Here is a 14,179-nt window from a genome sequence, read left to right on the forward strand (position 1 = left end):
TGTGATAATCGGCTGCCTTTGCTTCCGGCACTTGCAAAATAAGCAATCAAAGTACAGTACTAAACTTAAATGACATATGTTATACGATACTTTTTAATATGTCGCAGGAATTCGGCAACTTCCCCCAGAATATGGAAGCTTAAACTTTTTGAAGAAATCCTCTGTTGAAAAACTGATTTATCAAGTCAAAAACAGAATAACTAACAATTCAACATGGGTTCATCGAAGTGTAACGTGGTTTCAAAATCTCCGATGTTACCTGTATAAAAATATATCTCTAACTTGAATACAATATTCATTTTGATACAATAGTCCGCGTTCTTAGTCTCTGATCCATCCAAGCTGCGAAACACCAACGGGGTTCGGTGAGCGATTTTCAAGGCGTCGGCAAAAGGAGGGGTCGTTCATAAATGATCCTTCTCGAAATCAAAAACACGAAAACTACCGAATGAGTGGTTGTCGGGTCGGTGCCGTTCTTTATTGGTGATCCCACAGTAAACAGTGATCACTACCGATCCACGGAAGTCATAAATTAGTATAAAGTACTAGTTAGAAATAATCAGCATTTAAAGTTAGGGTTAAAAATTTAAATAGTGTTATAGAATAGTGGTGCAGGCAGAAGGCGTTACCTCTGAAAAGTAAGCGCTATTGTTAAGTTGCCCAAAAATTCACATAATAATTTTTTGATTCATCAACCGAATACGCTAGTAAAGGGCGAACACGAAATTATTGCGACACCGAAAATGTCATGCCAATTTTTTTATAATGTTTAGAATCAAACCAAAATTTAAGGGTAGTTTTATACATATATTTACTTCAAAAATCAAAAGAAAAGTTAATCGATGGAGCCTTGAGTGTAAAATTGAACGCATTTTCGCTTGATGCCCTCCATCAAAGTCTTTACAGTGTCATCCGGTACCAGTTTCTCAGTTTTTTTTTTTCCATTTTCTTAACATGTCCTTCTCGTCTTTGACTGTCTTCTTGCTCTTCCGAAGTTCTCGCTTCATTATTGCCCAGTACTGCTCCACCGGGCGCAGCTCCGGACAGTTTGGCGGATTCATGTCCTTTGAAAAAAAAAATGGACAGAATTGGCCTCATACCACTCCAGGACACTTTTAGAATAGTGGCATGATGCCAAATCTGGCCAAAATAGCGGAGCTTCGTCGTGCTGCTACAAGAACGGCAAAAGGCGCTTCTCGAGGCACTCAGATTTGTAGATCTCGCCATTTACTGTGCCCTTTGTCACGAAAGGCTCACTCCTCAGTCCGCAAAAGCAGATGGCCTGCCAAATGAGATATTTGGAGGCGAACTTCGACATTTTCTTCTTCTTAAATTTGTCGTCCACATCGAACTTGCTCTTGCCGGTGAAAAACTCCAACCCCGGAATTTGCTTAAAATCGGCTTTTACATACGTTTCGTCGTCCATCACACAGCAGCCATATTTTGTCAGCATCTTCTCGTAGAGCTTCCGTGCCCGAGTTTTAGCCGTCGAATGTTGCCGCTCATCGCGGTTTGGGAAGTTCTGTACCTTGTATGTATGTAGTCCAGCTCTCTTCTTTGCATTCTGGACGTAGTTCTGCGACATGCCGATCTTTTTAGCCAAATCACGGCTTGAGACGTTGGGATTTGCTTTAATCATCCGCTTCACCTTTCCCTCCGTCTTTTTGTTCTCCGGTCCCGGTTTTCTTCCAGCTGCTTTGCCGTGGTCAAACGTCAACCGCTCCTGGAACCGCTTCAACACTCTGGAGACGGTTGAATGGTGAATGTTCAACATTTTTCCCAACTACCGGTGCGACAGGTCAGGAAATTCCAGGTGTTTGGAACACGACTTCGAGTTTGACAGCATGTACACAATACACATCAACGAAAAAGTGTGCAAAATTTGGTTGATTTTTACCCAATGTAAAAAAGTTATGCCCTGTTGAATGTGTCGCAATAATTTCGTGTTCGCCCTTTAGTACGCTAAGACTGAGAATCTGTTCGCATTGTGAAGCCACAAGTTTGAAACCAGAGGTAACTATAAATCTGCGACAACGTATAGCAGAACTTAACTTTGTTTTGAAATAAGTTCGAATAACTCCTTCGAACCAAGGTGCCACCCCTAGGTTAAACCTTCCACGGGACACGTCGAAGTGACACCCACGTGCGACAGCAGGAGACACTCCAAAAACATACCATTTTGGCCGTGTGCAACATCAGACAAACGGGGCGACACGTGTGCGACGTTTGCATGAGTTGTGTGACATGTGTGCGCCAAGTGTTGGAAACGATCGGTTTCGTTAGGCAAGTGACGAACCGCCGAGTGAACTAGCGGACTGCCCGTTTTTTCCGTGGTAGTTCCCGCGCTCGTCTCTAGAGGGCCACCACCAGCGAATTAATTACGATATTGGAAAAAAAAATACGGAGTGTACCACCCACCTGCATGTGACGAACCGCCCAGTGAAGTGGTTGACCGCTCGTTTTTCCGTGGTAGCGCCCACGCTCCTCTCCAGAGAGCCACCACTAGCGATTCAAACGCGTGTTTGGGTGAACCACTTCGCATGCCGCCCCCACAGCAAGTCGACGCATCGTTAGACTACACACTTATAAAAAAAATAATGTAAATTTAGGTGCTCTGAGACTGACATATACGAACGTCAATTTTGCCATAAAATTGAGTCATAATAGACGCGAAATTCAGCTCAATCAAACGTACTTTTGAACTTTTCAGTCTCAGAGCACTTAATTTACATTACATGTTTGTTTACGTCTCATTTTTTATGTCAAAGATGGATTCCGTCACGTTAAAGATTAGGTATTTCTAAGTGTGTACGAGGGATAACGAGGGACACGGACGGGTTGCAATAGAATCGGGTAGAAACAATCGAAAAATATTTGAACCATGTATGTATGTATGTAAAGGAAACCACTCATTGTTGCAGGCACAACCTGACTGTCCATCTCATACGACTTGATCAAGTAAAACACCTGATTGTATTCCACTTACCATGAAGAGCGAAAAAAGCGAACCTGTAAGCAGATACATTTACGCTTAGTACGCGGGATCAAAGAGAATCTCCTTCCAAAAATAAAATCCTACAACCCGGTAATGTACAAGCCATCGCACTAGAGGATGTCCCAATGAGTGGGGAAGAAAATCCCGCCTTCAATGTTCGATCTGTTAACGACAGGAAGTTGGCAATTCCAGTCTCCCCATCCAAATCGCTTCAATCGGGTGCCCTGGTTGGACCGTCCCATACCCAGCAAATAATGTGTCGTATAATAATGGAACGAATGTTGAGACAACAATAAATGAAAGATCTCACCCGATATGTTGCAAAGGAATCCATGACTTCACGACGATTTCGAAGAGCTCCCATAGAGGACGATTTATATCCTTCTGCAGTTAAATAAAAACTATCGCCTCTAAAAGACTCGAAAAATCTGTGTACCAAAACTAACCCTGGGCAGAATAAACCAAAACAACACTATGAAGTATTCAACCTTTTTTTATGTTACTCCATACGCGAAGTTTGCGATTTTCAGAGTTGGTTGGAAATGCTATCTAACATGACACTTTAGTGTGATAATTTATTCGCTAGAGAATGATCTTAGAATAATAATTGTCGAGAGCACAGCGAGCAGCAGCAGAATTTTTTGATCCAGCCGAAGAACGATGGACAGGACTATGCAGCAGGTAAGTTGTTTCACTCACTTTTCTTTAATTTCAGGTTTCCTTGATGGCGGACCAGTCTCTCGGAAAGGTAAGGACTCACTCGCGAATAGTTAACTTAAACGCACTTTATTTTTAAACTAAGAGTACTTTAAACTACTTTAATTTACTTAACTTCACAATAACTACAATCTTAATACAATTTCACTTTTACTTTCACTTATTCTGGTTTGTTTTGATTCCACTCCGTCGATGATTGTTGACCGCTGATGATGACGTCGCTTGCAGAAAAAAGAGGATGGCTTCTGTCACACTTCGGCTTTTATAAGGGGCGCTCCGGAAGACGATGCAACGCCATGCTACCAATATACATTTCCCATTTGGGCGTTTATCGGTGTCGATGAACAAGGGATGATTCATTGTTGGTGGTGACCCCAGGTGGCGCATCAATGTAATTTCATCACATTCGTGGTAGCGAACATACTGGCCCCTTCAGGAACTCCGTTTCTGACACTGCAAATTCGATCAGCTGCTACCGGTCTCTTTCTAGCTGCGATGTCTCTATCATTCAAGCTGTCACTGCGATCGATGAACCTCGGACAGACGATTGTTTTGATTTCGCCGGACGAAAGTTCAAAGTGAAGATGGTCTGCAAAACATAAGACCCGGTAGCGGGGTTTTGTTTAATTAATTAGATTGGACAGGTGCTTACCTTGTCCTTTCTAATGAAAGGCATTGTATTTATATTTTAGGTACTCCTGCTGCAGAAGACAGTCGTGAACATCGGGATACGGCCATTGAAGGTGAATTTTGGAAGGCAAGTTACTGGATGGCTACGCTGTTGATGTTTTGGTCGGACGATGATTTCACTGGCAAGAGGCAAATTTTCGATACCGGACGGATGTAACGGCCGGTTGATGTTTGGACGGTGACTACCCGGATGTCACCATCGGGCCCGGGATGAGTCTGATGAATTCTTGCCATCGGCCAGTGCATCGGAGTAGTATTCTCATCGCGAAGAATGACGAGCTGATCTTGCTGCAGCTGAATAGGTGGATTGCACCATTTGCTACGTGGTTGCAATGTGGAAAGGTACTCCAGGTGCCACCTTTTCCACAATTCCTGGAACAGTTTTTGAACCAGATGCCACTGGCGAAGTCGATTCGTTACTATATCAGTGTAGTTGCCGTCTGGAACACTTTTGAGGGCAGATCCCGTCAGAAAATGCCCTGGCGTGAGTGGTTCGTAGTCAGTTGGATCATCGCTCAGTGCAATAATTGGTCGCGAGTTCAGGCAGCATTCGATCTGGCATAGCAACGTTTCCATGTCATCGAACGCAAGAGTATGTTTCCCTAGGACACGAATGAAGTGCTTTTGTGCTGAATGTATTGCGGCTTCCCATAAGCCGCCGAAGTGAGATGCCCTCGGAGGATTGAAATGCCAACGAATCCCTTGCTGATTGCACTCTTGAGTGATAGCGTTGCGATGCTCTTTGCTACTGACGAGATCTCGGAGTTCATTATTCGCTCCGACGAAGTTTCGACCGTTATCGCTATGCAGATCCGAACAAAGTCCACGGCGAGACACGAACCGACGAAGCGCTTGGATGAATTTTGGTGTGCTGAGGTCTGCTACCAGCTCCAAATGTACCGCTTTCGTGGAAAAGCAAACAAAAACAGCAACGTAGGCTTTCCCGGGTGCAGCACGGCGATGTATAGGCTTGAGCTGGATCGGTCCCCAATAATCGACTCCCGTGACAGTAAAAGGTCGACTCGCAGTAGTTCTCGATGCAGGAAGCTCGGCCATAAACTGCTCCAACATTCGAGGACGTGCTCGGAAGCAAGTGACGCACTTGTGGACCACACGCTTGGCCAAGTTTCTGGCCCCTATGATCCAGTACCGCTGTCGAAGAAGATTGAGGAGCAATTGTGGAGCTGCGTGGAGATGTCGTTCGTGATAGCTGCGGACCAAAAGCGACGATAGTGTATGCGATGATGGTAGAAGGATTTGATGCTTGCTGTCATACGGTTGCTGTGCATTTCCCAATCTGCCACCGATCCGAATCAGCTGTTCGGACGAGATGAATGGATGGAACCACTTGAGGCGGGACTTTACTGATATTCGTTCCGAATGTTGAAGCTGCTTCCACTCTTCGCTGAAGGCTTGTTGTTGGACCAATCTCATGAGTAAACTTTCCGCGTCTAACAACTCCTCTCGTTTCAGAAGGGTAGATTTTACTCGGTCGCTGGATTGTTTTCGACAGTTTTGAAGAAAACGAAGGCAGTATGCTACTATACGCAAAAGACGTTGGTAGTCGGAGAATTTTTCGACGAGCAGGTCGACGAAAGACGGTTCATTCGGAGACGATGGTGCTGCTATGGAGATTCGGCGTGCTTCTTCCAACGCGTCAGAGGGTTGATCATGCGTACCTTTAGCTATTGGCCAGCTTTCTTGGGGTTGTCGAAGCCATTCAGGTCCTTGCCACCATAGATCGAAGCCGATGATAGCGTCGGCCGCTATTCCACGAGAAATGCAGTCCGCGGGGTTCTCTAGCCCAGCAATATGATTCCACGAGCAATGTTGAGTAGCAAGTTGGATTTTCGACGTTCGGTTGGCAACGAAAGTGTTCCAAGCAGATGGAGACGCGTTGAGCCAGCAGAGTACAACGGTGCTGTCGAGCCAAAAATAGCATTCTGCGTCGAGCTGAAGTGACGATTTCACCTTCTCGAAGAGTTGCGCTGCTAGAAGTGCTCCACAGAGTTCGAGTCGTGGAATCGATTGCTTTTTGAGGGGCGCCACTCTCGATTTTGCAGTGAGAAGAGCAACCTTTACCATTCCAGAGGCGTCAGTTGACCTGACATAAACACAAGCTCCGTAAGCGAGTTGCGAGGCATCGGCAAAGATGTGGATCTGGATGGATTCTGGTTCGGGTAGCAGGATACAGCGGTCGATGCGAAGCTCGTTGAGTCTCGGTAGCTGTGTCTGGTAGTTGGTAAACCGGGTTTGATACTCGATTGGTAACTCCTTGTCCCAGCTCCACGATGATCCATCGTCATTTTTCAGCATCCACAGGTTTTGCATAAAAACTTTGGCAGCAGTTACGACGGGGCCTACTAGGCCGAGGGGGTCGTAGAGGCGAGCGATCAGCGAAAGAGCAATCCGTTTGGTGATAGACTTTTCTGCTGTGTCGGATGGTAGGTCGGCCTTGTACCGAAGGCAATCTGGTTCCCAATGCAGCCCGAGAGTTTTGATGACCTGATCTCGATCGAGGTCTACGGAATTCTTTAGTGCGCGATTCTCCGGTGGAATTCCTTCGAGTACTGCTTCGTCGTTCGAAGCCCACTTTCGTAATTGAAATCCACCCTTTGCTAGGAGTGCATCTAGCTGGTTCCTGAGTTCGATTACTTCTGCTGCGTTGTTTCCGCCGGAAAAGAGGTCGTCGACGTAGACATCCTTCTTAAGAGCCTTGGCTGCGAGAGGAAAATGATGACCTTCGTCGTCGGCAAGTTGGATCAGTACCCGAGTGGCAAGGAAAGGAGCGCTGGCGGTACCGTACGTTACGGTCTTCAGTTGGTATGTCTCCATCGGATGGTCCGGTGACGGTTTCCAGACGATGAGTTGGACTCGGCAGTCACGAGGGTCGACGAGAACTTGACGGTACATCATCTTCGCATCGGCAACTACCATTACTTGATGCTTTCGGGAGCGCATCGTGATCGATCGAATGTCCTCTTGCACCGTTGGTCCAACCATCAGAGCGTCGTTGAGCGAAGGTCCGTTCGGGGTTTTACACGAGGCATCGAAGACGACCCGTAACTTCGTCGTCGTGCTTTCCTCGCGTATCACAGCGTGATGTGGAAAGTAGTAGTTCTGAACTGCTGGATTCTCATAGTCGTGGATGCGCTGCATGTGTCCGAGATGGAGATATTCGTCGATGAATGCCTTGTACTGTTGATGAAGGTCGTGATTGCGAACCAGACGACCTTGAAGTAAGTGAAATCGACGAACAGCAGTACGACGGTTGTCAGTGAGTTGGTTAAGCACGTCTTCCTTGAAAGGCAAGCGGACTACGTAACGTCCTTCCGGGGTACGAGCTACAGTTCGCTGAAAATGTTCCTCGCATGCTGCTTCTTCGACGGAGTACGCTGTCGATGAGCTGTCTTCCTCGATTGTCCAAAATTTCTCCATAAGTTTATGGATATCGGTGACGGTAGCGACGGACGGACTGATAGTGGACTTTCCAGCTACTACCCAACCAAATACGGAGTTAACTAGAACTGGAAGATTGTTTCCGAGAGGAATTCTACCTGCGACCTTGAACACGTCGAAAAAGATTTCGGCGCCGATGATGATATCCACAGGATTAGTGCTGTCAAACGACGGATCAGCAAGTTGAATGCTGGGTGGCATGTCCCAAGTCGAAGTGTCCACGGATGTAGCAGGTAGATCGATGGTGTTTGCGGCCAGTAGAAGCGCAACTGATTGACTCGACGACCGTGGCAGACGCAGACGTGGTTGGAGGATCGGTAGCTAGGGTAGAAGTAGCAGATTTCGATTGCTGGAGGCTGACAGACTTAGAGTTCGACGATGAAGAAGAATCATTCGGGCAGAGCTGGGTATGATGACGTCCACGACACTTGCGGCAGTTGGTGGATGACGAACAATCCCTCGAGTGATGACCTTTTCGCAAGCAATTCCGACAGAGTTGATGACGACGGACTTCTTTCTCCTTCTCATCGATCGAAAGCTTAGAAAAACTCCCACATAGATATAGAGGGTGGTGGTCGAAACAAATGACACACTTCCGAACATTGAACTGGCTGGCTCCGTGGCTCGAGACGGAACGTTGAACTAGCTTCTTCTGTGCTGTTGACGGTTGCGCTTCGATGGTCTTCGCTTGGATGGATTGCAGCACCGTGACTCGTCGCTGGATGAATGACGTCAGCTCTTTGAAGGTGATCGCTTCCTTGGTCGAAGAGTACTCCTCCCAATCTCGCCTTGTCGTCGGATCAAGTCGAATGCTGAGCATGCGGATCAGCAGAATGTCCCAGTAGAACCTTAACGTTTGCCTCAAACTTCTCTACCAGACTGTGAAGTTCCGCTGCCGATTCTCGTTTGAGTGAAGCGAAGTCAAAAAGGGCGTCAACATACGACTGCTTCAGACGAGCAGGGTTCTGGAAGTGTTCCAGCAGAAGATTCCAAGCCACCGGATAATTGTTAGCGCAAATCGGGATACTTTGAATAAGCTGCAAGGCTGCATTCGACAACGACGATCGAAGGTAGTAAAACTTTTGTATGTTCGATAGACCAACCGACGAGTGAACCAACGACACAAATAAATCGTGAAAATTCATCCAATTCTCTAGCTTTCCATCGAAGACGGGGAGTTTAACGTCGGGCAAACGCACCTGCGATGCCGACGGAAGGAGTTGTGCCTCTGATTTATTTGGAAACGGGTGTGTAGGTGTAATTGGAATTTTATTACGGGCCAGCAGAAAGCCCTTCACGTAGTAATATGCGGACTCCAGCGATGTCCGCTCTTTTAAGTGATCCTCAATGGCAGCTTCGTCTAGCGTTTCCAGCTCGCTCTGGACGGTGTTGTAGTCCGACCATAGTCTAATCAGACTCTCCAACCGCACAGGCACCTCATCAGCTTGCGTTTCTTCGTCGAAGTCGCCGACGAATGATTTGATGAGGTTTAGTGACGTCACCAGGCTTTTTAGTCGCAGTTGCAACAAAAAAAAAACAAAATTTACTGATAGGATAAAAAAATGTGATTTAAGAAGATTCCCAAGATTCTGGAGCTTTGAAATTTGTGTAGAGTCTGAAACTAAAACTTTTCTTCAAAATTTGTGATTAATAACATGCTTCGTGATACAAGATTTGGAGAAACAATAATTAAAATGTGAAATTTTGAATTTTTTTCAAGATCACAGATTTATAAAAAAAAAAAACATCATACTTATGAGTCGTGGAGTCATAATTGTCACGCTCTGAGACTTGGAAGCATTTTAAGGGTAATAACAAATTACATAGCAATCTGTAGAATCTGGCGGACAAACCCTGGAATTTTTAGTAAAATTTAAAAGAATTCAAAGTGTTGATTAAAAACAAATATTGAGAAGGATTCCCACACAGTTTTCGAAGGAGAAGAGCAGATTTCCAGAATTATTCTTAGAATTATTTAAGAAATCCATAAAAATTGTTTGATGAATTTGGAAGGATTTCTTTGGAGAAGAATGCAAGTTCTAAATTAAACTGTTAGGTAATTTTAGTAGATTTAAAAAAGAATTGTGAAAATAAAAATAAAACATTGCAGAAAATTCCTACGTGGTTCAGATGAGATTTGTATGGGCATCGTGAGGAACATGACAGATGAATTTTAAGAAGAATTCCAAGAGAATTATGATCGGAATTCAACAAGAAACAGAGTTCTTAAAATGTTCTGGCAATAATTTTAACCCTAGTGCGAATGATTCATCACATAACCCAAACAAAATTGATTCCAAAAAAATTGCTGATAATTAGAAAGAAATTCTTTAAAATACTCCAAGGGGTTTATAAATTAATTTTCGTAACATTTCTTTCGTTTTGAATAAAGTTAAAATAAATGTTTGAACAGATTTTTAAAGGAATTAAAGTCTCCGGATAGGCGGGAACGGGAATTATATGAAGGATTCCAATAAATTCTTAGAAGGGGTTGGAAGAAAATCACTAAAAGAATTCAACGGTAATTATTACGCGGAGTGTTTTCTGGTTTATTTCTGAACAATTTCAAGATAATTCAGAGCAGAATTCCAAGTTAATTCTGGAATTCAACATGAGAATTTTGAACAACGAAAAATTAAAACCCCGGAAAAGAATAATTCAGTTTCGGTTTTTACAAATATTTGTTTCCAAACTCCAGCATCTTCAATATTTTCTTTAGAGGACCATGCACTTTACATCTGAAATTGAAACGACAAAAATCAATTTGCAATATTGCTGAGTGATTAAATTCTAAAAACAATAAGACGGTATACTGAAGAAAATTATGCAACAAATAGAGCAAGACATTCATTTGCTGAACGATCACTCTGTTTTAATGGTTTATTCTGAAATTCTGATGTAAAAATTTGTTCCTATGATATGGTTAATTTATTTTCCCGGTTCTCTTGCAGAATTCACGGGTTTTTCCCGGTTTTCCCGGTTACTTTCCAAATTCCCGGATATTTCCCGGTATTCCCGGATTTCCCGGTTTGCTGGCCACCCTGGGACCAGCGTAGCACGCACAAAGAAAAAGTAAAAGAAGTTGGAGAGCTAATTACCTGCTAGAGGCAATAAATTGCCTTGAATTTTGCGGAATTCAGCCGTTCTACACCGTAGCAGAAATCTCCCTGACGGATGAAATCAATTGAAGCAGTGGAAGTCGTAGAATGCAGAAGATGGGTCTGAAAGCGAAAGACCCGCGTAGCTCACAAAAACCAGAAATAGAGAGTTGGAATATTAATTACCTGTTCTAGGCAATTAATTTGCCTTGTATCGCATATGTCAGCTACGAATTGGGAAGATGGCGTTCCTTAGCGGGTTATTCAGCCGGAACAATGGCGTATTCTGAGCCAAATCTCCTTGGCCTCATCAGAGGACGAAATGGTGGATTTGCGATGGCGACTCACCAGGCGCTGGACTGCCGAACTAGCGGAGATTCGACACTAATCCGGTTCGAAGGACCAAAATGTCGAGAGCACAGCGAGCAGCAGCAGAATTTTTTGATCCAGCCGAAGAACGATGGACAGGACTATGCAGCAGGTAAGTTGTTTCACTCACTTTTCTTTAATTTCAGGTTTCCTTGATGGCGGACCAGTCTCTCGGAAAGGTAAGGACTCACTCGCGAATAGTTAACTTAAACGCACTTTATTTTTAAACTAAGAGTACTTTAAACTACTTTAATTTACTTAACTTCACAATAACTACAATCTTAATACAATTTCACTTTTACTTTCACTTATTCTGGTTTGTTTTGATTCCACTCCGTCGATGATTGTTGACCGCTGATGATGACGTCGCTTGCAGAAAAAAGAGGATGGCTTCTGTCACACTTCGGCTTTTATAAGGGGCGCTCCGGAAGACGATGCAACGCCATGCTACCAATATACATTTCCCATTTGGGCGTTTATCGGTGTCGATGAACAAGGGATGATTCATTGTTGGTGGTGACACCCAGGTGGCGCATCAATGTAATTTCATCACATTCGTGGTAGCGAACAATAATGTAACAACTCAAGGCGAGAGTAGCCGCCAACAATGCTGATGATGGTACAGCACGCAACAACCATCCTACTGCTTTCTTTCTGAGATGACCAAGTTGGTCATGACGAGAGGAACAACACAATAGTTGGGTCAAGAAGAATTGCATTATAACACACCATCGACTGGAAATGCTCTCGCAACGTGGGGCTTTAGGTAGTGATGAAACGTCGCTAGAACCATTCCACAGTCGCAGTAAGTAATGAGCAAAAGGCGGACGCACATCTTTTGCCTGTAGACTTGAAGACATACTTCAAGTCTCCGCGAACATCGTACGGGTTAGGCAAAAGGTGTGCGTTTGACTTTATACTGTCGCGTTAATGGCCCTTCACTCATTTTCAACCTCTATTCAATTTTCATACTGCCGTACTCTAACGGAACTATCCACCTACCCTCTTCTAAGATCATTCTCTAGCTAATAAATTATCACACTAAAGCTTGATGTTAGATAGCATTTCCAACCAACTCTGACTATGAAGTAGAAAATCAGATTACAATAGTTTTTATTGTTCGCAAGGCAACTCCCTGGTTTAAGTGTGTGAGATCGGTTTATGCAGATTCAGTTTTCCCCCGATATCTTACTATTGGCTCTACAGGGTGCGTGACGAATTTTTGCAGTAAATTTCAAATAGTAATTTCTCATGCTTGTGCATCATGATTTAGATATATTTGGCAGCACTGGATAGCTTGTACTGTTAGGTGTAAGATTTCAACAAACAATGTTGAGTAAACGTAAAGATGTCGAAACAAGAGAGCAATCTGTCAGCCGTTGTCACTTTGTTGCGCGCCGGAGTATGCACGAAAGAAATAATTCGGTCGGTAAATGTGTCTGAAAGAACAGTGTATAATATTAAAAAAGGCTTGGGAAAGTGATAAGACGGAGCACCTGCTCATACTGCTAATAAAGCACAGGAATGGGTTACGGTAAATATTTCGTAAATTTGGGAGGAAGAAATTTGGCCCCCAAGCAGTCCCGATATCAATCCGTTGGATTATTTTGTATAGGGCGTCGTCCAACGGGATACCAATAGAACCCCTCACACCACACTTAAGTCGCTAAAAGCTAAAATCAAGGCAGTGATGACATCTATGGATCGAAACATTTTAAAACGTGCATACTGCAGTTTCCGGAAGCGTCTAACTACAGTCGTCGAAAGGGAAGGCAATTTTTTTGAATAAATTTACTTACAACTTCCATATGTTGCGAAAGAAAATAAATCGCACAAAATTCATTGCTAGAATAACTAACTGGTGTATTTTTTCTCAAATATGCCATTTACTGCAAAAATTCGTCACGCACCCTGTAGACTTGGAAAACCTTCAAAGGAAACCCTAAATTAAATTCTTTTCACTCATCTTTCATGTTCCGTTCATTAGTCTAATTTTCAGTAAACCGCTTATAGTAGTTTATATTTGACTACGGCAAAAATAATTACTAACTCGTGAGTATTCTCTACGCAAAACAAAGTTCAATTGACTCAAATTTGAGAATATCTCATATACTCACTAGTAGCTTATTGAACGATAGTCATGAGAAAATCGAATCTCTCGTTCCGTTTTTGACAAAAAGTGAGAGTGAGGTGCAAAACTCAAAATTACCCAAAATTAAGTAAAAAGAACTTAAATTTAGGGTAATTTTTTTTCTCTGTGCAGAGAAGCTCACTCAGAAGGACTTTTCCCGCAGCAGGACCCAACGACCAGGCCACCTATACCGTACGGAGAGGGAGAGGGAGATGGAGAGGGAGAGGGAGAGGGAGATAACGTCGAAGTCACCAACGGAGAACTCGTAGCAGTGGCGAAAGTATTGAAGATGGAATCCCCAACGTGGTGTTGAAAACGGAAATACAGAAGCTAGTGTGCCAGAATAGACTCACTCCTAAATGAAAGTTTTGGGCGTATTGCTCAAAAACAGGATGACCGCTCTATACAATTTTGGAAGGAAGCCAAAGTCTTGAAGTTTCATTCCAAACCTTTTCCTCCTCTCAAGGTTTACGACTCTCTCCTTCCCTCTTTTCCGAACCCCGCAAGAGAAAGTAAATGCGATGGGTGATCATATTGCTTCATGGCATTTGCTTGGCTCAAATATCCAAAGTCAACTCGAAGATCAGGTTGCACAATGCTTCCACAATTTAGATGTCTCAACTTGTGCCACCGGAGGAAAAATATACGGTAGAACAAATTTGTTCAGCACGTGAAACTCACCAAGAATATGAAGGCTCCTAGGTTTGACGACTTATTCAA

At 43.8% G+C, this 14,179-nt stretch overlaps 1 protein-coding gene across 1 annotated transcript; it reads right to left on the bottom strand.

Annotated features, from left to right (window-relative positions):
• Positions 1-4,474: 4,474 nt before the first annotated feature.
• Positions 4,475-8,681, bottom strand: LOC135707055 (uncharacterized). The gene is made up of 2 exons (XM_065228777.1): positions 8,463-8,681; positions 4,475-8,182 (listed from the first exon to the last, which is right to left on the bottom strand). Exons 1-2 carry the CDS (start codon positions 8,679-8,681, stop codon positions 4,475-4,477), a joined length of 3,927 nt encoding a protein of 1,308 aa, XP_065084849.1.
• Between the last annotated feature and the right edge of the window lie 5,498 nt (positions 8,682-14,179).

Source organism: Ochlerotatus camptorhynchus, unplaced genomic scaffold (assembly GCF_037179485.1).
Source record: "Ochlerotatus camptorhynchus isolate MF236.1 unplaced genomic scaffold, CSIRO-AGI_Acam_v1.1 ptg000302l, whole genome shotgun sequence".
Classification (NCBI taxonomy): domain Eukaryota; kingdom Metazoa; phylum Arthropoda; class Insecta; order Diptera; family Culicidae; genus Ochlerotatus; species Ochlerotatus camptorhynchus.